At 48.1% G+C, this 23,354-nt stretch overlaps 3 protein-coding genes across 3 annotated transcripts; all 3 read left to right on the top strand.

Moving 5' to 3' along the window:
* Window positions 1–5,097: 5,097 nt before the first annotated feature.
* LOC135386230 (uncharacterized) lies at window positions 5,098–10,552 on the top strand. The gene is made up of 2 exons (XM_064616043.1): window positions 5,098–5,266; window positions 7,802–10,552. The coding sequence occupies exons 1-2, from the start codon at window positions 5,231–5,233 to the stop codon at window positions 9,224–9,226; spliced, it is 1,461 nt and encodes a 486-aa protein (XP_064472113.1). The 5' UTR covers window positions 5,098–5,230; the 3' UTR covers window positions 9,227–10,552.
* On the top strand, window positions 9,477–10,451 carry LOC135385096 (neprilysin-1-like). Its single transcript, XM_064614272.1, has one exon. It carries the CDS (start codon window positions 9,477–9,479, stop codon window positions 10,449–10,451), a length of 975 nt encoding a protein of 324 aa, XP_064470342.1.
* Window positions 10,553–15,947: 5,395 nt separating the features above from the next.
* Window positions 15,948–22,642, top strand: LOC135384164 (calcium-activated chloride channel regulator family member 3-like). The gene is made up of 8 exons (XM_064613388.1): window positions 15,948–16,048; window positions 16,720–16,868; window positions 16,932–17,214; window positions 17,666–17,772; window positions 19,905–20,075; window positions 20,746–20,846; window positions 21,438–21,549; window positions 22,297–22,642. The coding sequence occupies exons 1-8, from the start codon at window positions 16,045–16,047 to the stop codon at window positions 22,591–22,593; spliced, it is 1,224 nt and encodes a 407-aa protein (XP_064469458.1). The 5' UTR covers window positions 15,948–16,044; the 3' UTR covers window positions 22,594–22,642.
* The last annotated feature ends 712 nt before the right edge of the window (window positions 22,643–23,354 follow it).

Consider the following 23,354-nt stretch of genomic DNA (forward strand, 5'->3'; position numbering starts at 1 on the left):
GCAGACCTCGCCCTCAGCGATTTCCATCTCTACGGGCCACTGAAGGCGTTCACTGAAAGGTGCAGTCAACGCTCCCCAAATCTGATGCCTATTGTGTACCTCTTCTGTACCTCCCCAAAGGTGCAGGCGCCCCTGAAATGAGGTGCACACCCGATGCACCGGAGCGAGGACACTAGCCAGCAGGTACACGGCTGTTCCGATAGGACAGAACTGCGAATTCGTGAGGTACAGGTGGTGGCGTCTGTGTGATGAAGCTGAATAAGTCAATGTTATGCTCAAAACTAACAAACGAGCACCTCCACGCGGTCCTTAAGATTGCAACTACGTTCACCCGATGTTGACGCAATAGTTAAAAGCAAGAGGTGCCAAGTTTCCTCAGTATACAGCAAATAACAGGGAATTCTGACCCCAGCTGTGACTGAGCAACGCTAATTAACGCAGATGTATATGTTTGATGTCGTTTTAACTTCTGTGCCGTGCCACCTATATCACAAACAGGCTACTCCAACCTCGTGTTGTACGGACCGCGCAGTTCCTCCATGGCTCAATGCAGCGCGGGGGCACGAATGAGGTTGGCAACCTTTTGTTAGAGCCGTCGCGAGGCGAGTTTGTGCCCAGGGCGGGGTCAGAGCCGCATATTAAAAGGCAGTCTGGCCATAGGTTATGCCTATACCTCAAGCTCTATCCTATCCTCACTATTTGTCCCCCTATCCAACATGGGCAGCGCCATTTTGGGTGGCAAGTTGATTGGATGGGATTTAAATGGATACTTCTCACTATCTGAAAAACTGATGGACATTGGTGGCATACAGACCTCTTCCTGTTCCTAAACAAATGACGTCATAGTGTTCGACAGCGCCACCAATTTGGTAGAGATGGTGGGGATGACGATGGTCCCTGAAAGGGAAGCGACCTTCTGTCCTACTTATCTTGAATAGGAGGCAGAGAACAAGTGCCCATTCGTGGAACCCAGCCTTCTCCTTCCGGTTTGTTTCGGTTTCAGTCTGTCTATCGACGTCAGGATGACGTTTCTGGGGTAGACGTCTATTTGACGTTCTTCTCGGAACGCAACCTCCAAAAATGTGAAAAATAGGTGGGACTGTCTGGATGGAAGGGTGGATTACGTATATGTGTCATTAAAAAAAAATGTGTGCATCTGAGAGGTGTTTTGAGCCGCTAAACGAAGGCGTAAGAATTAAGCCAGTTGACACAGGGATGAATTTCGCTATCAGATTGGATTCCTTACTTCAACGTTCAATATCAGTGCTAAACCGAGATGATAAAGGACTCGTTTGGTTATCGAATAGAGAGTATGCACGTATCACTCTGTCGTTTCCTAGCATGTTCTCATGTACACGACGCGCTTGCAGAACAATGGTCGGAAATGGTCTCCATGCACTTGTACGACATCTCGTGCGCTGTGTTGCGTATCTGCAGCTGACGCTGTTCTGTGAGCGGACCGTATTCTTGCCTCCAGGACTTCCCGGAAGTGCTCCTTTGCTTCCGCCATTGCTAGAATGCTGTAACGCACCTCTTGCACGACTGTACGCTTTTCCAATAGGTAATCAGACCCAGTATGTGGCTCGAGCTCGCGAGGATCAGATCTCTTGCGTCTAGGAGAACGGGAGTTAATGAGAGCTTTTCTATATCACACAAGGTCGTGGCTGGCTCCTCAAAGGTGAGACGACTACCGCCTCAAAGCATCATCCTTTTAGGAATGACGCAAACCAGTCCGGATGTACTAAGAGTGATTATCTCGTCTCACGAAATGCAACGTTGTACACGAAAGCTAGCAATTCAGCGCTTGATCTTTTGAAGATTTTCGTGCTTCATCGCTTTTTTGAGTTCTACTTTTCTGATCATTAGTGTCTTCCGCGACACCACCATGCGGATGAAACTCGCGAGTTCCTTTGCGTATACTAAAGCGAGGCGTTGCTAGCTTTTCGCGTCATCAAACGTCATGAAACATCAAACTTTTTGTGTCGAAGTGCGAGTGCTCCACCCTCACCAGCCCATTGGCTCCTATGGCTGCTCCCCCGGTATGCAAACGCTCATTGGTCGGTTTGAAATTATGAAGTTTGCGTTGCACGCGCAAGCCGGTGACGCCGTGTCGGCGGTGCCGGAGCAACTCGCAGCTTTCCGTAAGTTTCGAAATGTGGTGGGTCCAGTAGGGACGCATGCCGGCACCGCTTTTGATGGTGTTTAGTGTCCTTCTCTTAACATGTTGTTCATACTGATTTGAAAAACTCGGAGCATCTTGGACACTTCTGCAAACTAGTTCAGTGATAGATAAGTGGAAGGCATAGGTCTGCTTCGCTTGCTTGGTGCGACAACGGTTCAAGAAGGAGCGATACTGCGTTTTTCCGCTACCCACTCGATGACAGGTAAGTCAGTTCGTATTCCGTTCTGCTGCTTAGAATAGCATAGCACCACAGCTGTGGCATACACGCAGCATTCCGGCCGGTAGAATTTTTGTCATTCACGTTTCTGATCCCTATTCTGGTCGTTCTTGCTCAGGTATAAGCGCTCAACTCAAATCTGCTTCAGAAAAGCATCTGCGTGAATACAGTAAAATGGATAAGTCACTCTGAGTGGTTAGAGCATCATCTTTCGGCACAGCATCTGCACAAGCTCCTTTGTGACACGTTAACGCAAAACACGAGCAGCAAGAGGATATGGACATGCTCTCTATCATGCTGGATCTGTGAATATCTGTGCCTGTGCAGCCAATATACTGTTGTTCTGCTGTGAAATCTTCCACATGACACATCAGCTATCAATGAACGCAAAGTTGCATCGGCATATCACTCGAACTTCAGAAACAATGTTCATGTCATGTTCGTGTTTGATGCAGCTGCAGCAGACTGTATTGGTTTGCAAATACCTGTCCCGAAACAGCCAACGCTTCCGCATTTTCTTATTTATTTCAGTAGACGCGAACGAAAATCGACAACCAGAGTCGTTTATTAGGAGAGTTTGGCCATTGGGAGGAGCCTGTCTCAAAGCGCGCTATTTGACGTCACACGATGGGCGGAGCCAAGGCCAGTGGCACCATTTTTTGTCAGAGCTATCGCCTTGAAATCTCTTATTCGGCCATTTTGGAGCAGAGGTACAGCCTCGAAATCCCCCCGTGCCGCCGCGGCTCACCTTCCAAATCGGTCAAGTGGGCGGAGCGATAAAGGCTCTGACGTCACGGCGGTCCCCCATCTCCGGGCGGCAAATGATCACAGAATGGCAAAACACTCCTCATAAACGGCTCTATCGACGACCACCCGGAACCGCCAAGCGGGGGAGAGAGAGAGAACAGATGAGAAAGGGAAAACATCGCAGGCGTCACAGGTCACCCAGAGAGAGAGAAAGAGAGAGACAGAGAAAAAAAAAGCTAATCGAAAAAGCTACTCAACCGTCGTCCCACGAGTGGCCCAACGCTAGAGATCATGTGAATTTTTCCCAACAATAGAATTATTGTTGTCGGAATTATACTGCACGTTCATCTCCCTGCAATTCCGTTGGATTTCAGATTAGTTGAAGATGCCGCATTAGTTCATCGAATGCGACTCGATGCGGCTTTCACAGCGTAGTGGTGTTACCGCTTGGGACAAGTTTACTCTCCCCAATATTGTCACTGCGGTGCTGTAGAAGATCTAGAGCACGTTCTCCTCCATTGCCCACACTACCGATCTTCCCGAACCGTACTCTCCGGATGCCCACAAAATTGCTTGGTTCCTGGTCACATCCAGCTCACCAACGCTCTGTCCTCAAAGCTCGCCTAACCTCTCGGGATACCATAGCACTTCGATCCTTATTGTGAAAGGACTCATTATTTCATTCCCCATATCAACACCAGCAATGGGGTAGAGTATCGCCCCTGGCAATGAGATCCCCCATTCAACATCTCACAATAAGGTTGTTGTTGTTGCTTACCTATAAAATAATAACAGGCATAAAATAACGATAATATCGCCTGGGAAAAATAACGACGGAAGGTTGATCCTTTTCTCTTGCACTGGATTGTAGTACCTTGGACTGCACGCAAGACGGGTTATCGGGTGCTGCACTTTCCTGCTGAAAGGAACTTTATTAGTAATGTCTTTCTTACGAACTCTCTAATGAACGCAAATAACCCAGTTCAGATTTAGTGCAGGAGGTGCAAGCGAAAAGAATGCACCTAGTATCGATACAAATAATGGCATCGCTCTATTCAACCAAAACCACCAGACCATCCGAAAGTTACATCGAACCAGAGCCGTTTATAGGGAGAGTTTGGCCACGAGGAGGAGCCGAACCTGAAGCGCGTCATGCGACGTCACGGCTAACCCACCTCCCTCGCCGTGCTCTGTTGTTGTCCCGTCGTCAGGCGGTTGCCGTCGCCATATTGAGGCTGATCGTTGTTTACGATGCAAGGAGGGACGACACGTGCGTACATCGTCATTGGAAAGCCTTTCGCACTTGAACTCTTTCAGTTTGGCAACAAAGCCCCCGTTACCACAGCCGGCGGTGGGTCATAAGCCGGTTGTTCCTGCAGATTGCATTCAGTGCGACAACAACGCTGTCGACCAGCTGGCGAACAGCATCAAAATGGCGGGTACCATATGGCTGATAAGCGGCTTCTGATTGGATTCAGGCTTTTAGGGCGGCACAACGACGACTTTGACGTCAAAATAGGCTCCACCCATGAGGCGGCAAAAGATCAGAGAATGGCCAAACTCTCCCTAGAAATCCTTTTTTTTTAATTCCGTGTTTGCGCCGCGAAGCAACTGTGGCTATGAGCGGCGTACAGACGTGGAGAGATGGAGAGAGGACAGCAGGAAGGAGTGGGGGACAGTATGCGTCCTGGGCCGACTTCAGGGAGAACTGTGCCGATATTCGTCTAGAAAGTCTTCGGAAAACCCGGGGAAAACCTCAGACAGCACAGCCGCGGTGACAGGATTCGAACCCGTGTCATCTCCCAGTCTAGGCGTGGAAAGCGATCATCCTAACCACTACGCCACGGGAGCTGGTCCCTATAAATGCCTCTGCATCAATCGAGTAAATCTACTCCCAGTGTGAAAGTTACATCCATCCCGTATTTCATAATCACCATGACCATCATACGGGCCACCGTTCCATCGGCATCAACGTCGACGCGTGTCTCGTGCCAGTGCATTCGACCTGCCGTCCAGGATCAGAACATCACCCCGGCATTCTCCATCTAGTCGTTCACCTTCCATAAGGCACACAGCAAAGAGACATGACCAGCGAATGCGATAGTCCATCTTCGGTGAGCGTAAGTGATCTTACAGGACCCATTTCCTTTACGCAGGTGGTAGTCAGTCACCCTCCCTGTCTCTCTACAGCACAGTTGGTTGCAACATGCAGGGCTCATACGCTATGATGTGTTAACCAACACGGCTTCAAAATTCGAACTCATGCCGTTCAGTTGTCGCGTTGGTGGTTGACGATTGGCAGTAATCATGGTAGCAGATTTGCACGGAAGCCGGTCATATTTCGGATGCGCTCGAAGCCTGCAAGTGCAATGCCCCGCAAACTCCTTTTCTGTATCCCATTTTTAAGGACGGTATAGAGTTGACCGCGGAAAACGTGCTGTCTCAAGGGACTCGAGTGGCTAGTTGAGATGTCTACGTGCTCACTTATGGTTGTATAGCTGCCTAGCAACTGTCCGTTATTGATAGTGTCTGCCACGAAGGATCTGTGGGGAACGCTGCTACAGCGCACAAAAAAATAGCGTTGAGAAATTGCTCTTAGTTGATCCCTCAGCAGACAAGGCAACCAAGCACGCAAGCAAGGCGCACGGGACAAGGCACGGGACGGGGCAATGGACGTAGCAGCCTAGGGGCATTTGCGGTGCGGCTCATAATTTCACGCACGCATGCCGTAGGTACAAAAGCCTTGCAATATCCGGCTCTCAATAGAGTTTTAGTAGACCCTTACGCAGCGAACGGAAGGAACGCTATTCTCCACGTGAGCAGGAGCGCTTGCGCAGGAACGGAAACGTGGCTTCCGCGTTTCACGTTGGTACGATTTGCGTTCCGTCCTACATGGCTGCCTGCAACACCTCGACGACTGTGTTCGAAGTGAAGGCTGCGAGACTGCGCTTCAGTATGAGGGACCTTGTATACCTTGCGGTATACCTTGTACCACTCGAAAACACGAACGTCTGGTCTCTGGATGCTGCAAACCAAGCCCGAGTGAGCAACAGCGTCCGCCATAACGGCGGGTAATAGCGATGAACTGACCTGCAGGGAGCGTCCGTTGTCCATTCGTTTGTTGGTGGAACAACAAATTAACTTTCAAACGCAAAGAAAACAAGAGCAGAGCACGAAAGCGTAGTTATATTAGGCAATTCGTTCGGAAACAGATACCTAGACAACTTGGGAACGGCAGTTCATGTTATCGCCGTTGGATGGCAAGAGTTCTTACCGTACCGTTCGTAGCGTTGCCTGACTATCTGCTCGCTATCCGTTTGACGGTAGCGAACTACGTACTCTTCCCCATTGCAACTGGCGGCAACTGTTGAACATAAAACAACTGATGTTCTGAGACTGGAACAACACAGAAGGGACAAATACATACAAAGCCTCAATTTGCCTAAGAAATTAACGATGAAGGATGAAAGTCACTGAAAAGGTTAAGCCAGCTGTAGGACTCGAACCCACATCTTCTGGATTGCCGGTCCAGGGCTCTACCAATTGAGCTAAGCTAACACTAAGCTAACTAGGATGTGGGTTCGAGTCCTACAGCTGGCTAACCTTTTCAGTGACTTTCATCTGTCATCGTTAATTTCTTAGGCAAATTGAGGCTTTGTATGTATTTGTCCATTCTATGTTGTTCCAGCCCCAGAACACCACGTTCAACAGTTGCCGCCTGCGTCGCTCCCGCCGTATGAATGTGTGTATGAGTGAGCAAAAATGTAAGAGTGAAAGAAGGACGAGTGAGAAAGTGTCTGGTTTGTCCCATCAGATGACTCACCCTGGAAGTCGCTGAGAAGGCTTGTTAGCTTTGCTCAATTGGTAGAGCCCTGGACCGGCAATCCAGAAGATGTGGGTTCGAGTCCTACTGCTGGCTAACGTTTTCAGTGACTTATATGTTGTTCCAGCCTCAGAACATCAGTTCTTTCATGTCCCTAATATGGTTCGGTATCTTCTTTTTGTTTTTGTTACATGTAGCCTTGACACGGACAATTACATGTCGACTTACCTCAAAAGAGACGGTCGCCTCAGTTCCAGTCGGTTTTATTCCCCGTGGGCCACATCCATGGTATGGAAAGGTCCATACGAGAGAGTGGCGTTGTCTGACTGTTAAACCCCCTCGCTTCCGCCGATCGGTCACTCCAACGCGCGCAGCAATCCGCACGGGTGAACGAGCCAGGGAGATATGAGGCATTCAGGATCTGCAACAGACAAGAAAGTTGTGTCAGTGGACCACCCATTGACCTTCAAGAACGGGAGATTGCCAATCTGAACGCGTGATCTAAACGTGTGACCTGTGTTGCCTCGCTTCCATTCTACTTTCTCTCTCATTTTCCTGCGGTCACAGATTCAACTTCGGTTGTTAGTCGGCGCCTGCTTTTGTCTCATTCTTCTTGTCCCCGTTGCTGCGCTGTATCGTTTCGAGTTTGGATAATATTGTCATTGTGATAGTGACTGAAATATATATATATATATATTCGAAATATATCCGAAATATATCCGAAATATATTCGCAATTGGAACACTTAGCACGGAACTTGCCATGCGGCAAGGAGTAATTTCGACCGCTTTCTAGTGCGCGTGCTATCTTATTTCTGTAATTTTTGACGCAGGAACAGCAACCAGCCACTTCAAGAATGGCCAAGCGCTGGGGATTTGGCATTGCATTCTTTCTTGCGGTACTAGCACTCGTGTTCGGAATTTCTTTCATGGCTGCTGGAAGAAAGCGAAGCGACAGGCCGCTAGCAACAGGGGACAACAACGTAACTTACGCCGACAACAGTTCATCAAGTAGATATCCAAGCATTCAGCAACAGCCGCTTGGAGGCGCGCCTTTGCCGTCAGTCTATGGACGTGGCTATAACGTGCGTAAAAGCGAGGTGGACCTTAAAGGCTTGCCAGGACAGGATCAAGCTGGACGAGGCATCGACAAAGACAATTACAAGCAAATTGAATTTGGAACATTCTGGCAGAATAAATTAGAAGCTTCCAGTCTCGAAACAAGGATGGACCGAAGAAGCCAGCCGGGCGGGCATGAAACTTACAAAGGAGGCAGAAGCGAGGGTCCCTATCAGCGGAGGATGCAGATAATGCACGGCAGCATGGACACTGTGTACGGGCGAGATAAGAAGGAAGAATATACGGGAAGGGAGGACGTCCGCGGAGATCCAGAAATAGGGAGTCAGAAGAATACGGAAGAGAAATGGTATGGAGCTGGCACGCAGGACGGAAAGTACAACGCTGGTCAGGAAGAAGCAGTCGTGACCAGCAAGGCACATGACTCTGCCGGAGCAGACAGCATGGCCGTGAGGGCCAATTCAGGCAAAACGGTTTGCAATACAGCAGACTGCGAATACATGCGCTGGATTGTGAATGCTTCCGTGGACACTCGAAAGAACCCATGTGGTAACTTCTACGAATATGCATGCGGCATGGCTAACAAGGCGTTTGAAAATGATGCCAACATGGTTAAAGGGGGCATGCTCCGTATTATCACTAAGGGACTGCGCGATACAGTCGCGGAAACGTTGAGCCATGCCTACTCGGGGAGGACCAGCAATCAAACTGGTTTCGAAAAAGTCGCCGCTTTATACGCCGCCTGTCAGAACGGCTCGGAGACTTTGGACGAGTCGGACCGAAACGCTGTTGTAAATTTTTTGACGGATCATCATATGTTGCCGACGGAAAACTTGACTTTCGACCCACTGGACAAACAGATCGAGTTGATGTTTGAGGGTTTTGAACTGATATTCAAATTAAGTGCAGTTCCAGTAGTTCTGACAAAGGATGTCAAATTCCTTTTGAGGCTGCCACAAGAGTTATATGCCCTTCTCTGGGGACCGACAGACTCCTTTGAGAAAAGGCGAAATACATATGAAGAAGCCTTCAAAGACATCTTCCCTGCGACTACATTCAATGAAACAACGTTCCTCAACGAATTCCTCATTGCCGAACAGGATATAATAACGATTTTGAAATTCAACTACCGAGAAGATATGCGCCTGATCCCCATGACGCACCTAGGTGTGGTGTTTTAACGACAAAGGTCTCGCAGACAGATGGATTACAGCCCTCGAAAAGTACACAAATTCTCGTCTTCCTGCACGTTATTCGCTCGAAGCGACCGAGGGCGATATACGCTTCGTGCACAATCTCTTTGGAAGTGGGGCCAAGATAAGTATCGATTTGGTGCGGAAGTTCCTCGCCTGGAGAGCAATGGTCTTGATTTACAGAAACTCCAATCACGTGGCACATCGTACTACGAAGCAGTGCTTGCACGAAACAGTCATGAACTTCCCATTCGTAGCACTGTCCGCAGCGATTTTCCAGACAGAAGGAATCACCAAAGAGAAAGTGTCTGCCGTCCAACAGATGACGCAAAACATATTGGATGAAATTGGAACTACTTTGAGCAAGTCACCGTGGCTGGACTGGCAAACGCGACTAGACGCGCAGCACAAGTCAGCCAGCGTTTCACGCGTCGTTGGCTTTCCTCTCGGTCTGTGGAGCAGTCAAGCAATCGACGTTTATATGACTGACGTTCCAGACGTCGGCAAGTCCTTTCTCGCCAGCACTATTGAAGTCGTCAAAGCAATTTCGAAGAGGAACTGGGATATAGTCTTAAGCGACAAATCATTTAGTGCAGTTCTTGACCTGTTCGTTTCAACCATGGGCAGAATGTACCAGGCGAAGGCAACATATATCAGGGACTACAATGCCCTGGTCATTTCTCCGGCTGCAATAGCGAAGCCAGTGTTCATAAACGGCGGACCTCCTGAAGTCAATTACGGAGCCCTGGGCCGTCTGGTTAGCGCTCAAATAATGCGCGCCTTCGACGAAACTGGCCAAAAGTATGGTGCCACCGGTCAACCTGTCGACTGGTTTACGAAGGACAGCAAAATGGCGTACGCCGAGAAAGTCAGGTGTCACCGGGAAAGACTTACGGCTTCTCCACTTGCGAGGCGCTACGGAGATCACCCGGAGTATCTCACCGACATCATGAGTGCGCACACTCTTCTCAGAGCCTACAGGATTGCGTCGGAGAGGTCCTCTGTTACCTTGGGCGATGTCAAGGGGCTGACCAGTGAACAACTCTTCTACGTGTCCTGGTGCTTGCTCTGGTGCGGAAAGGACATGCCGGGAAAACCACCACTAGAAGGAAGGTGCAACCTGCCTCTCATGAACTCGGAAGACTTTAGCGAAGCGTTTAGGTGCTCCGCCGGCGCTGCTATGAACGCAGAAAAAAAGTGCCATTTCTGGTAAAAAACCTTGCTCTGTGTATTCGCAAAACCAATTAGAGGTGAATCTACTACAGCGACGTGATGGTAGCAATGCTGTCATATTAAAATTGCGATTGATACAAATGATGGATTGTTAATTTCAGGGAATTTAGTATAATTAGTGTACTCACCAACTTTAGTTCAGCTATAGATTAGGGCGGCTCGCTCACTTCAGGCAGTAGCAAGAAAAGCTTTAGTCCACTTAGTCATTTAGTCGTATTAGTGTTAATCCGTGAGCCGATAGGCAGGTGGAGAGTCTGAAATCAGACTGCATAAAATGAATGATAGCCCCGAAAGAAAGTGAAAATGAATGCCCATTGAACCGGAAGTAGATGAATAGAAATCCAGCGAACGGGTAGAGATGTAGGGAGGGAGTTGCCTCAGGACAGAAGCCGCCGATATTTCGAACAGACTGTTCTGGGCGTCGGGACTAAAATCAAGACCAGGTCTGTAAATCAAGACCGTGATGAGGACGGTGCCCAGAAGTCTCTGTTCGAAATATCGGCGGCTTCTGTCCTGAGGCAACTCCCTTCCTACATTGAACCGGAAGGTGCGCTGGAATACGCTACGACACAGTGCCATGTATGCCAAAGGGAGTCTGGCGATTGGGAGGAGCCTAAAAAACGGCCTCGTCCTGGGAATCAAACTTTTCAAATTTTTCATTGCCTGCTGTGTCGTATGCGGGCTGCATGACAACAAAATTTTCTCGAAAAGAAAGCTTGGCGGAGGCTTGGAACGGATTGTGGATTTCATGTCAATGTATTCTTCCGCAAGTGTACATTTTGGCTGCAATTATCTTGCAAGTCACCTTTAAATTACGCTCCAGTGTCGATGTTTGCCTGAAAAAAAAAGTTTTGTCATCCTTGTTAGGCTAGTAAAGACAGCGATCGCGGGCAAATAGGAAGAGAAACTCTGCGGACAGCCAAAAATTTGCATTTTATGACAGAGTTTGCACATACCTCTGCCCGCTCTTCATTGAATCTTGTGTTAAGATACGCATTATAACGGCAGTCTCTTCCAATAAGCTGTTCTGCATCGAGCATTTCTGCTATTCGGTGACTTCCCGATATGCCCGTATCCATCTAGGGGGCCCCGATAAACGTGGTCGTAGAATCCAATATGTTTGTAGATCGTCAAGGAACATCCTGTTCAACCTAATCCAATCCAGTTTCCCGAAAATGTTGGCAGACACTGAATACAGGTAATACATAGCTCGGATAGCCTGGGTTTAATAGCGAACTGTAATTTGGCTCGTGGTTGGCCAGAGGCCAAAGCTCCCTTGGGCGCACACGGCACCGCTACCACAGTACGTCTCTGCACATGAGAGAAACAAAGGGTTGGAAAAAGCACGTGACAAAGCGTCTGTCGACTGAGAAAGCAGCGATATGATAAACTAGGACTGATGTTTTTACCGGCCTATTCAATGCATGGAGAGCACGTGTTCCCTCTTTTGAAGCAAAGCACGTGAGCTTCGCCACTAGCCGCACACCACGCGGATTCCGGTGGAACTATTGAAAAAATTAAATTCAAAATGCGGCATCTGTGACCATGCTGATGTTAAAAGATTTTTTTACCTGCCAGTTGTTGGTTTACATATTGGCTGTTTACATTCGTTCGGGCCGAATTGTGTTTGAGTCACGTGACACGCGGTGTCGCCACAGTAGCCTAGCTGACGATCACGCGAAAGGAACAATATCGAGACAGTGCGGGTGATGTGTGCTTAGATGCTCTTTTATCTTCGTCATCGAACAAGACGACAAGCGCTGTGTACGATGAGTAAAATCTTCTAAAGTAAAAATCCTCTTCGCCTTTCGTTTCAGTCTAAGGCGTACTGTGTTTGCTTCACGTGTGTTTTTAGGTTGAACACCATGCATCCAGTTCCATCATCTTATAATAAAGTTGTTGTTGTTAAGTTGAACACTGCAGTTCAAAGATCGAAAGCGACGGACCCATAGGGCGGCTTTCTCTCACAAGTTGAAACTCTCAGCAGGGAGAGTATTTTAACAGAGACAACGTTGAACTAACAACGAACGGTATTAAATTGTATTGACTTGACCGGCTTTATCATATGCTTGAACCGTACATGGCTGATATACTGGCTCGTTCTCCAGTGGGTTCCAGCCCATTGTGGTGTCGTGGGGAACGAGCAGGCCGACAGCGCCGCAGAAGCAGCACTCTCGTCTCGGAACCGGACCCGTATTGTTCTGCTCAGAGGAGACCGCCGTTCAATTCTGCGACGTCTAGTGACACCCCTGGCTTCCCGCCAACGGACAACCGACATTCTTCCCCCCTCTATGTTGAACAGAGTTGATCCCATGCTCGCTTTCCGCATGCCACGAAACACATCTCGTCAGGATGCTGCATTAATCCACCGCATGCGCCTCGATGTGGCCTTTACAGCTCAGTGGCGTTACCGCTTGAGACAAATTGATTCTCCCACCTGTTGCCACTGTGGTGCTCTTGAGGATCTGGAGCACATTCTTCTTCATTGCCCTCACTACGAACCTTCCCGAATCACACTCTCCGAGTCTCTTCGTCAGCTGGACTCTGGCCCTTTCTCCCTACCGAAATTGCTTGGTCCCTGGCCCAATCCAGCCCAGCAACGCTCTGCGCTCAAAGCTCTTCTGACATTTCTGGACACCATCGGACTTCGATCGTTATTGTAAAGGGGCTCGTTATTTTATTCCCCCCATTCCACCAAGCACTGGGGTAGAGTATCGCCTGTTGCGATGAAACTCCCCACTCTCCAAGACCGAAAATAAAGTTGTTGTTGTTATGGCTGATATAAACGTGAGAAACTGCCCAAACTGAAAAGCAGGTATCGAAATTCGAGTGCCTTTGTTTCTTCTTTTTTTTTCTTTCTTTTTTTCGCATACTGTCTCCGCGCATTGAGAAAGCTGCGCTCACGATGGACCTCCACCGGGAGTTCACCAGCTTCAGCGAGGACTTGCCGTGTTTCAGCCATTCTTGGAACTCCAAAGGCAGTGACGAAGGCTTCGGGGAAACAGGGTCTGAAGGGTGTTGAACGACGTTGTTGAAATTCTGTGCAAGATTGGATGGCTGTAAAGCGCAGTGGCCCTTACCAAAGTCGCGTGAAGGTGTAGAAGGAAGCGTTGATCACAGCCCCAGCCTAAGCCAGAAAGATGTTGAACTGCAGGAAGCCATCGCTGCATTTTGGTTTTAAGGTGCTCAATGTGGCGAGCCCAGCGTAGGTTCGAGTCCAGGACAGTACAGCACGTACAGGCTCGACCTTCTATGCACGAACCCGAAGAGGGAAATTTCTTATAGCCTTGTGAGTGAAAGGGAGCCCGACGCACTTTTCAGGCGGAAGGACCATTCCAACTCGCGTGAGGCACAGATGTACATTATTTAAGGCTAGCTGCAAACGGCGCTGAATGCTGGTCGTGACTTGCCTACTGTCCAAAGGGCAACGTCATCGGCATCCACAGAGAATGCAACTTTGCGATGAATTATCGATTTTCTGCCTGCCATTACCATGTTAAAGAGTGTAGGACTCAGAACGCTGACTTGGGGTACGCCTTGATGAACAGGGTGCCTAGGGCTTTGGCCGTGAGATGTGCGGACAGCGACAGTTCTGTCCGTCAGGAAATCGCGGAGCAAGTTTGAAGGGGCGACCAGATGCTCCAACAAACCGCAAGGCGCGGAGCGCACAAATGTGCGAGATGCGCGCTTGATGTCCAGGGAAACAGACACAACGATCCGCAGATGTGCGCTCGAGCATGTTGGGGTGTAGAGGTTGAGGGAACACGCCTTGTTTTTCGAGCCGCCAGTAGAGGCGGTGCAAAACCATTCTCTCCATCAGTTTTCTCATACAGCTTGTCAGGCCCACAGAGCGAAAGGATCGAGGATATAGGACAGTTGGGGGTTTGCCTCGTTTCAGGGTGAGAACAACTAATGCCTCCTTCCAGGTAGATGGTACGGATCCCTGTCGCCAAGACGTATTATAAAGATGAAGGAGAGCTTGGAGTGACCACTCGTCACGGTTTCGCAGTGCGGCATAGGTGATTTTATCTGGTCCTGGGGACGACCGCAAATTCACAAGTTTCAACGCAGTCTTCAGTTCGATTATATATATATATATATATATGTATAGGGTGAGGTAAAAGGATTATCAAACGGCCACGAAGTTTTACAGAAGTTCAAAAAAAGACGCGGAAACAGATTTTAGGGAAGTTACAAACACTAGTTTATTACATAAGGAGACGTTAAAAAGTAAAATGGGCAAGGGGTCGACGTTTCGACAGTGGCACTATATGGCACAGTGGCATATTTATATATATATATATAGAAGTTCAAAAAAAGAGGCCACTGAGGCCGGTTTCAGTTCGATTAGAGTGAAGTCGCGGTCCATAGCCTTCAGTGGACGGGGCCAGTCTTGGTGAATTTCTGTCGTCAAGCTCTGGACAAAACTTCTACGTACCGCAGTCGTCGCGGCAGCCGCCGGTGTCGTTATGTGTCGCTAGCGTGTTTTCTTCTACACATTTAACGATAGCCAATGCCGCGAGAGGATTCTTTTGTGGGGGGCACATCCTTAAAGGGACTATGAAACGATTTTTTTCTTCGTTTCGTTCGAAAGAAGACATTTTTCTGAGTCTCGAACCGAAATTTTACTTTCGTCGTGCGAGCGGATTTCTCGGGAGCGAATTTAAACGGAGCGGCGAAGGGAGGACAGCTGGCGCCACGCCGTGACGAGCTGCCGAGCGGAGACACAACGGGTAACTTGACGCGACCACGGCCGGCTCAGCAACACGTCATCGTGACGTGTTGCCGAGCCGAGGAATCCCGCCAGGAGCATGCGCCGTAGGATCCCGCGTATGCGTTCATCGGGAGTGGAAATCTCCATGACAGCAGCTTTCGCGCGATCGGCAGATTTCGGCAGTGGCGGCAGCCACAGCGCGAGCTCGCGGCATTACTTGCCATTGTGCAACACCGGTGACGTTACGGGGAACCGAAGAGCGGTCCGTACAGTTACACCATCGGCAGGGAAATATGCGCGGGAGAGGAGGAACGCGGAAGAGACATTTCCAGCGCGCGCTCCTCGCAGAGTGGAGCGATTTCATCCGGAAAAATTTGTGGCATATTAGTTTCTCTGCGGGAAGAACAGTTTCCATCGAAAAAATGTGTGGGGGTTCGGGAAATTTCATAGTCCCTTTAAGAGCTCGAATTGTACTTCGCATCCTTGTGACCGGGTCAAACGGTGAAAGGTGTTGACGAAACTACGCCAACGCTTCCGGTCTTCTTTCTTAAGTTATCGTGTTACTTTAGTTTTCATGCGGCGGTATGCTACAATGTCAGCACGCTGCTCAGTTCGGCTGACGTATGTGCGAGTACGTATCAGTATTGGAATGTGTATGCGTGAGACAGTATGGGTAAGGCATATCACCCTTTCTTTTTGGCTCCTCAGGATTTGAGTCTTCGTTTTCTTTGCTCCGTGCGCAAACTGTCAGCTGCTGTTTCTTGAGCGTGCTGCAAGCTCGCGCTTTACAAAGGGCAACGTCATCGTTCCATGATTGCATGAACCATAACATTTAGGGGCGCGCAGGATCCGGAACCATATGGGTAAGTGTTGCCGGCGATAAAGAGGTCTTGTTTAGCAACTCCGCGGTACATTATACGTCGACAGCTCGGACATGAAACGTATCGTGGCTTTGACTAAGCAACCTCTAGAAGTTGCTATTATTCGCCGTAATATGGGAGTTGTACTGGAGGAAATCCTGCAATCTATACCCCATGAGAAGTAGCGAGTGTGACATCTGGTCGAACGCAGGATGTTCCTGTACGAAGCATCCTTTGTCATTATCCGGGACAGAATAACGACAGAGGGACGACCTCGACACTTGCTTACCACTAGCTCTCTTGCTACTAAGCCATCATTTCACAACACTTATGCCTCACAACGCATACCCCAATTGAACAATAAAGTTGATGGAATAGCGCCAACGGTGGGATGTACGCCCCGCATCCTCTGATGAGCGTTCTTTAGTGTGGCTTGACATGTGGATAACAGTAGAACTGGAATATGGTATCTGAAGAGTGCCGAGCATGGTGTAACCGGTACAGCATAGCTCTGACCGGAAATCGTAGTGTGTGGGTTGGGATCCCACTGCTGATACCCTTTCATCAACTTCTATTATGTAATAACCCTGGGAGGTCTCATATGTGAGCTTGCTGGGTATAGGTACTCACTTATTGTTATGCATGGCCGCAATGCGGCCTGTTTTCTCCTGCAGGGTATCGGCGCAGTCTTCTATCGTCGTTCAGCCTCTGCTTGTGGCTATCATGCAATGCGTTGGAGTTGAACCGTCACGGTTTTGAAGGACTCCTGGTGGCTATACACAAGAATGTGCCGGAGAGCGAACTTCTGCTCAGCAACTTGCAGGTCAGTCACGTGCACCACATGTCCTGTATCCGATAACCACTCCGATAACTGTGTCCGATGCAGGAGTTCCTGGCAAGGGCTTCTCGGCAACTCGCGGAACTAACATCACGTACATATTTTCGTCATGTAACCATCCTGGTACCTGAGACATGGCGATCACGACGAGGACTTATCCCCATCGACGTGGACCTGTTCGAACACGCCGACGTGCGTGTCGTACCTCAAACCCTGGCATCTTCAATGTCTACATTGCAGCCGGCCTCTTGCGGGAAGCCCGGGAGGTATATCACCGTTCCCGATTTCGTTATCATGCACAAGGACTCTGCTCCCATCTACATGTCGCCTGGTGAGTAATTCATGTGAACGTAATGCTAATTTTGGGTGAATGCGTAACGCACACCTGAAAAGTATACTTTCGGATTAATCCTAAAAGCAATTCTCTCATAGTACTTGGGGTGTATCACATGTTAAGTAAGGGTGCTTGTAGGAAGTAATGCAGGGCTTTTTGAATTCAAGCTGAGTTCCCTACCCAGCATTCTGTACTACATATTACAACTTATGCTAACTTTTCTCATGGCCATTCCAAAAATCGCAAGAAAATCCAGTATTCCGTGGGACATTATTTGTGTGCGTCGAGCGATCAAACTATACCGCAATACAATTCCTTGTGCCTTTTATCGGCAACGTGCTAAGGCACTAGTTGCTTGTGCGTTGTCAAAAATACAGCCATTATCATGGTCCTCAACTTGCTAAAACATGGTTTGCTCTGAAAATAGAATATATTTATGTTATTGCAGAGTACCAATTCCTGCATGAGTGGGCTAAGTTTCGCTATGGCGTCTTCGACGAGCTCGGGCTACCGGACAGCAGTCGCTTTCCTTTCGCGTACACTGATGGAAATACGGTAATAGCGCTTCTTTGACCATTGCAGTGACATTGTGTAGGGAGATAGTATTCAAGTTTAATGCTAAGCCGCCGTATTCTCCTTCCTCCCTCCTGAATTCCTCGAGTCTATATAGTTTTCTTCAAGCATTATAGGGCTCCCATAATAACTGAAACCAAGCTGGCGAAGCGGGGCGTCTCAGCAAATGAGCAGCCGTATAATGGATACGGTAGGCCTAATCCGTTACGAACGGTATCTCTTTGAAGCTCCGTGCGCCGTTCGTCCATGTCGCAGCATAACGTCGAAACAGTGCATACAGTACAAGCGCACGCTTTATAGCAAACGAAAGAAACGCACAGAGCCCAGCTGGGAAAAAAAGCGAATTGGATTGGATACCAGGAATGCCGAAGCGGACAGGCGTTTACGCGCTGCGAGGTCGTGGCCGCCGTATCCGTCATGACAGCTCGCTCACTTCGACGATGAGTGGAGGTATCGCCCGCGTAGACGTCCTTTGGTTTTCCCATTACTCCCAGCTTTTCTTCTACGCTCTCAATTTCTGTTCTTCGAGCAGCCCTCTCGTTGCGCTGATTCCTCCATTCTCCGGCCTTCGGGATCCCTAAAACCAAGGCCACCCTTCCAATGGCCGCTTCTTTCCGCCGTGTTCACGCCACGCCCTCCGGGGCTCTTTCAGCCTTGTATGCATTGGGGTTGCCTTTCTGTTATTCTCGAAGCGCGGTGTAGTGCAGTGTACCTTCCCTTACCATCCTCGTAACTTACCATTACCGTTCCCTTACTAGAGTCACTAAATGAGCTACGCTTCAGAGTATCGACACTGAGTTCCAAGAGCGAGTATGCGCCATCTTGTTTCCGCGCCACGCCACCCACGCGCACTTCAGAGCCGTTTATAGAGAGAGTTTGGCAATTGGGAGGAGCCTAACTTAAAGCGCGTCATGCGACGTCACGGCTGAGCGACCTCCCTCGTCGTGCACTATTGTTATTCAACCGTCAACCGGTCGCAGACGCCATATTGATGCTGATCGTTGTTAACAACCCAAGGAGAGAAGACACGTACGTACTTCGAAAGCATTTCGTTCTTGAACTATTTCTGTTTGGCAACAAAGTCCCCCTAATCACTGGTGCCAGTGGGTCATAAGCTGCTTATTCCTGTAGATTGCATTCAACACGGCCACGAAGGTGTCGACAAGCTGGCAGACAGCATCAATAAGGCGCGGACTAGATGGCTGTTAAGCGGATTCCGCTTGGATTCAGGCTTTTTGGGCGGCGCAACGACGACTCTGACGTCAAAATAGGCTCCTCCCATAAGGCGGCCAAAGATCAAAGAATGGCCAAACTCTCCCTATAAATGGCTCTGGCGCACTTCAGAGCCATTATACTCCAGAGCCACTATACAGTATGGACTACACAGTACGTAGTTTGTGTACCGCAATCTAGAGATATCCAGTCTAGCAGGATATATTTCGCCTGTCACTATGATGCCACGTTTAGTTAACGTGTCAATTTGCGAAACTGAAATTACGGTCTGCAGAGAATTCATGATGGGAGAGGATGCGAATGTGCTAGCCACTACTGCTAGGAGACGAACGCGTGTAAATGCTACGGTCTCCATGTGCCTCTCCGAAACCGAGGAACACCTTGCGGTACTTCCAAAGCATATAGATACAGAAAATTTCACGTTGCACGCGTTGTTCTAAAAATTATGCAATCCTACATAAAAACAATGTTCATTTTCAACTCCAGAGGGGACATTTTAGTGTGCAACCACGCGTCTAAATCCTCATACAAATTTCAAAATAACGTTGATACTGATTTGTGTCTCAGTTGAGTGTAAAAAAAAAAAAAGAAGACACGAAGCCAGGCCTGTATTGGGGTTTCAACAAATCAAATCAAATCGCACAGTATTCTACTTGTGGGGATATACATATACAGGGTGTTTCACAAAACGTGCCATTCGGTACTAAGTATCTAGTAATACTAAGTATCATACGAATTGACTTTCTTGGCCTTGGTACATACATCAGTCATTCTGTACTACTGTGTGAGCACATGTTAGACGTTCTGTTTATCGTCATTATTCAAGGTCGATTCCTGGATTTTGTAATATTCCTCGACCCGCTTGTCTTTCGTGCGTCCAGGTATACCCTGTTGCGCAGAGCAAGAACGTGTTCGGCATCCTTGCCCGCAAGGATGGCACGGCGTGCGCGGCGACACCCACGGGAATCCTACACAACGACTGCAGGCTCTATATAGACACCAGAAACACAACCATGTTGGAAACCTTGATGAAGATGCCCTACGTTGCGCCGGTCAGTTGGCTTCGATGAAGGGCTTCTTACGTACGACAGTGTTGACTATCGCATTGTGGTTTGATTGATAGTGTACATGTTCTACCATACTGCTGTCACTCCATATGACGTCATATTCAATGTATCTTTTTTTTTTTTTTAGTTTACGTCTCAGAGCGACACGCTAGCATGGGACCGCATACAGACTCAGACATGTGCCTATAGGTTTGGGGATCTGAGGAACAGAGTCCTGCAATTATGAAGGGAAGAGCCGCCGATATTTCGAACAGACTGTTCTTGTTCTCGTTGGTTGGTTGAATAACAGGGGGAGGTTGACTGTTCTTCATCAGGGCTTTTGCATGTCAGGGCATGTTCTTTCGCGATGAGATATGTTATTAGATGACCATTCTACAGAAGCAGGACTAATGATTTTTTGTGGAGTCCTGAAATGATAAAAGCACAGCTCGATCAAAAAAGAAAAAGAAAGATAACGCATTAGCCATATTGATAGCTGCTCTTCTTTTCCACCACAGGGGCAAATAGACGTCAGATTTACTACATTCCCCTGAAACACAATATGACACGCAGTGCCCTCTATCGAATTACCTAAAAGGGGGAACATATCGTCAGACATGCGTTCTCAATAGTCTATAGAGATAGGCGTCATGTCAAACTGGTTCGTTATGTGCAGCGCAATCCTGTGGCAGCAAGATATCTTCCCACGAAGCAGAACGTGCTGTGCAACCGAAAGAGTACCAGGGAGCTCATCTTCGGACACAAAGACTTTTCAAAGTTCGATTCCCTCTCATATTTTATAATTGTGCTCACATTACTGTGAGGTTTCAAGGAACGAAATGAACGAACAAGCACGGAATTACGGAACTTTCTTTATTGCTGTCTCTGTCATCGTGACGAAGGTCCTCTCGTTGCAGAGCTGGCCTATGGTTATATTTTACGTAAACCAACACTTTCGAAGATTCAGAGAGTTGCTGTGTATGAGATACCCGTATAACATAACGTAATTCGTCGATAACACACGTTTGCCTGAGATATCATTGCATATTGATAACATATTGATAACGCAGTACAGCTAATTGATAACTACTACATTAAATCATTTTATAAAACACGAGAAAAAGTCGGGTGCTTGCCAAGACGCAATATTTATAAATGATTCAGCCTGCTTAGCTCATTCAGAGACTTCAGTGTCTCGCAACGTTTCCTGCGCAATCTTACTGAGCACGACATGTTTCTAATCACGCTATTTCATTACTAAGGTGTACCACCGGCCTTTGGTGTGCCGCGGAACAGAAACAAGTCAATGGCGTATATTGACGGGTGTTATAGTACACGACTGCTACACCTGTTTTGTTTGTATTTCAGGAAAGGATCTGTCCCGACGCAAGTACCTGACACGATGTTTACCATGTTCAGAGCACGTAGTCATTACGCCAAGAAGGTCGTTCTACTTATCGACACATCGGAAAGTATGGCTGTGAGTATGTGCAAATAATTGCTGCACACGCAGCTAACCTGGGTCACAATACAGTTTGCCCGGCGACGCTCCAGCAAGATCTATAGTAGATGTGGAGCTTCACGTTGATTTTTGGCCCTCTGGGACTAAAGAGATAAGCAGGGGCAAACTAGCAAGCTGTAGCATGTAGCAAACGGGCTATACGTGAAGGGCCTGCTATACGACAGGCGCAATATGTCACGTGCCCATCTTTACCGCCCCCTTTTCTGAATTTCCCGACACTCGTTAGGTCCTAACGACAGTAACGACGATAAAGTGATTAAGCCCCCTGGTTTCTGAAAGAGCGTCGCAAGTAAGATGGCCCCGTTAGCGCACCACATTGCTGACAATACTGTCAATGAGAGAGGAGGTTTCCTGGTGTCTAACGGTACAGCATCACTCAAGCTTTAGATATGCAGGGACTAATTTTTGTTTCTAAATCATGCTGAAAAAAAAATTGACACGACAGAGCACACAGGAGACAGAGGCGGACATATTACACCACATCAAGTTTTAACCGACCTGCTCTATAACTTCTAGCGCGAAGAAAACTAGTTTATATTTCACGTTGCGTTCACACAGTATTGCTACATGTGACGTATAATGTAAAAGAAAACCGAAATTCTTACGGAATTCGCTGTCAAGGAACATTCGAGGTAAAATGATATCCGCTACGGCATTGTTTGTACGTAAGCCATAGGTGCATTATTGCGTACGTGTTATTTGCAGAGGAACAATTGGGTGAAGCTGGTTCACCAGGGCGTGGCAAGATTTATTCAAGGCAGACTTCCGCCAGGATTTTTCTTCGGCATGCTCTCGTTTTCAGATGAAGTCACTGTCGCCGCCAACATCACTCGAATAACGAAAGATACGAGAAGAACGCTGCGCACACTCATTCCTTTTGTTTCAACCGGCACAGAAGCCAACGCCTTCAAAGCAATCATCGCAGCAGCACAGGTGAGATGTACGCAGCCCTTGTTGAAAAATATATATGCTTACAACTGTGTGCGGGCGGCAAACAATTGACACTGGAGAAAAATAAATACTCGTGTTCTTCGGCCGTCGTAATTCGAAGGCCGCTTGCGTTGTGGGTGAAGTTAACTCACATAACTCTAGCATAAGAGCTACGGCCACAAATGTATAACTTTGCATGATGGAAAACCCCGAGATTAGGGAACACGAAGGGACAGACACAAAGTCTTTTGAATGTCTGTCCCTTCGTGTTCCGTGGTCTCGGGGTTTTACATCATGCATCATCTTCACCAGCTTGCTTGCTTCCTAGCCATTTTTTCATTGTATGACTTTCCCAGCGGAGAATATAGTCTGCACATTGAGAGTGGGACACCCAGGCACACCGGGAAGACTATCCGCTTGCGCGAATTCAACCTCCCCTTGTTATTTTACCAACCACCACCACCACCACGATCCGAATGTGTTTGCACGCGAATGTTCTGTGTGTTTGCTTTCAAAGCATGCAGATGTGTTCTAAGTAAGTCGTCTCTCACGAGTACTTTCGCACCACGGTGAGTATACAATCAACGGTTTGAAGCATATCGGTGCACCACGTTGTGGCTCGTTGACTTCATGTGACCACGTGAGCTAATCACGCACATTAGTTCTGGTACTGAACGGGAGCTCACTTATCCCGAAGTATAGGAAGGAACAGACATGTGGGACTTCGTTTAGATTAAACACTGGATTAAATCTTTTTTCTTCTGTCCTCGAAACTTGATAACCGAGGCATCTTCCTCTTAGACGCACACGACAGCATAAAATGCACATAACTA

This window comes from Ornithodoros turicata, chromosome 2 (assembly GCF_037126465.1).
Source record: "Ornithodoros turicata isolate Travis chromosome 2, ASM3712646v1, whole genome shotgun sequence".
In the NCBI taxonomy this organism is placed as follows: Eukaryota; Metazoa; Arthropoda; class Arachnida; order Ixodida; family Argasidae; genus Ornithodoros; species Ornithodoros turicata.

Coding starts and splice junctions, on each gene's coding strand:
- LOC135386230 (XM_064616043.1), top strand. CDS start 5,231: ATGACCAGCGAATGCGATAGTCCATCTTCGGTGAGC. Junction 5,267..7,801: donor ATAGTCCATCTTCGGTGAGC/GTAAGTGATCTT, acceptor TTTTTGACGCAG/GAACAGCAACCAGCCACTTC.
- LOC135385096 (XM_064614272.1), top strand. CDS start 9,477: ATGAACTTCCCATTCGTAGCACTGTCCGCAGCGATTTTCCAGACAGAA.
- LOC135384164 (XM_064613388.1), top strand. Junction 17,773..19,904: donor CGTACACTGATGGAAATACG/GTAATAGCGCTT, acceptor TCGTGCGTCCAG/GTATACCCTGTTGCGCAGAG. Junction 21,550..22,296: donor ACACATCGGAAAGTATGGCT/GTGAGTATGTGC, acceptor TGTTATTTGCAG/AGGAACAATTGGGTGAAGCT.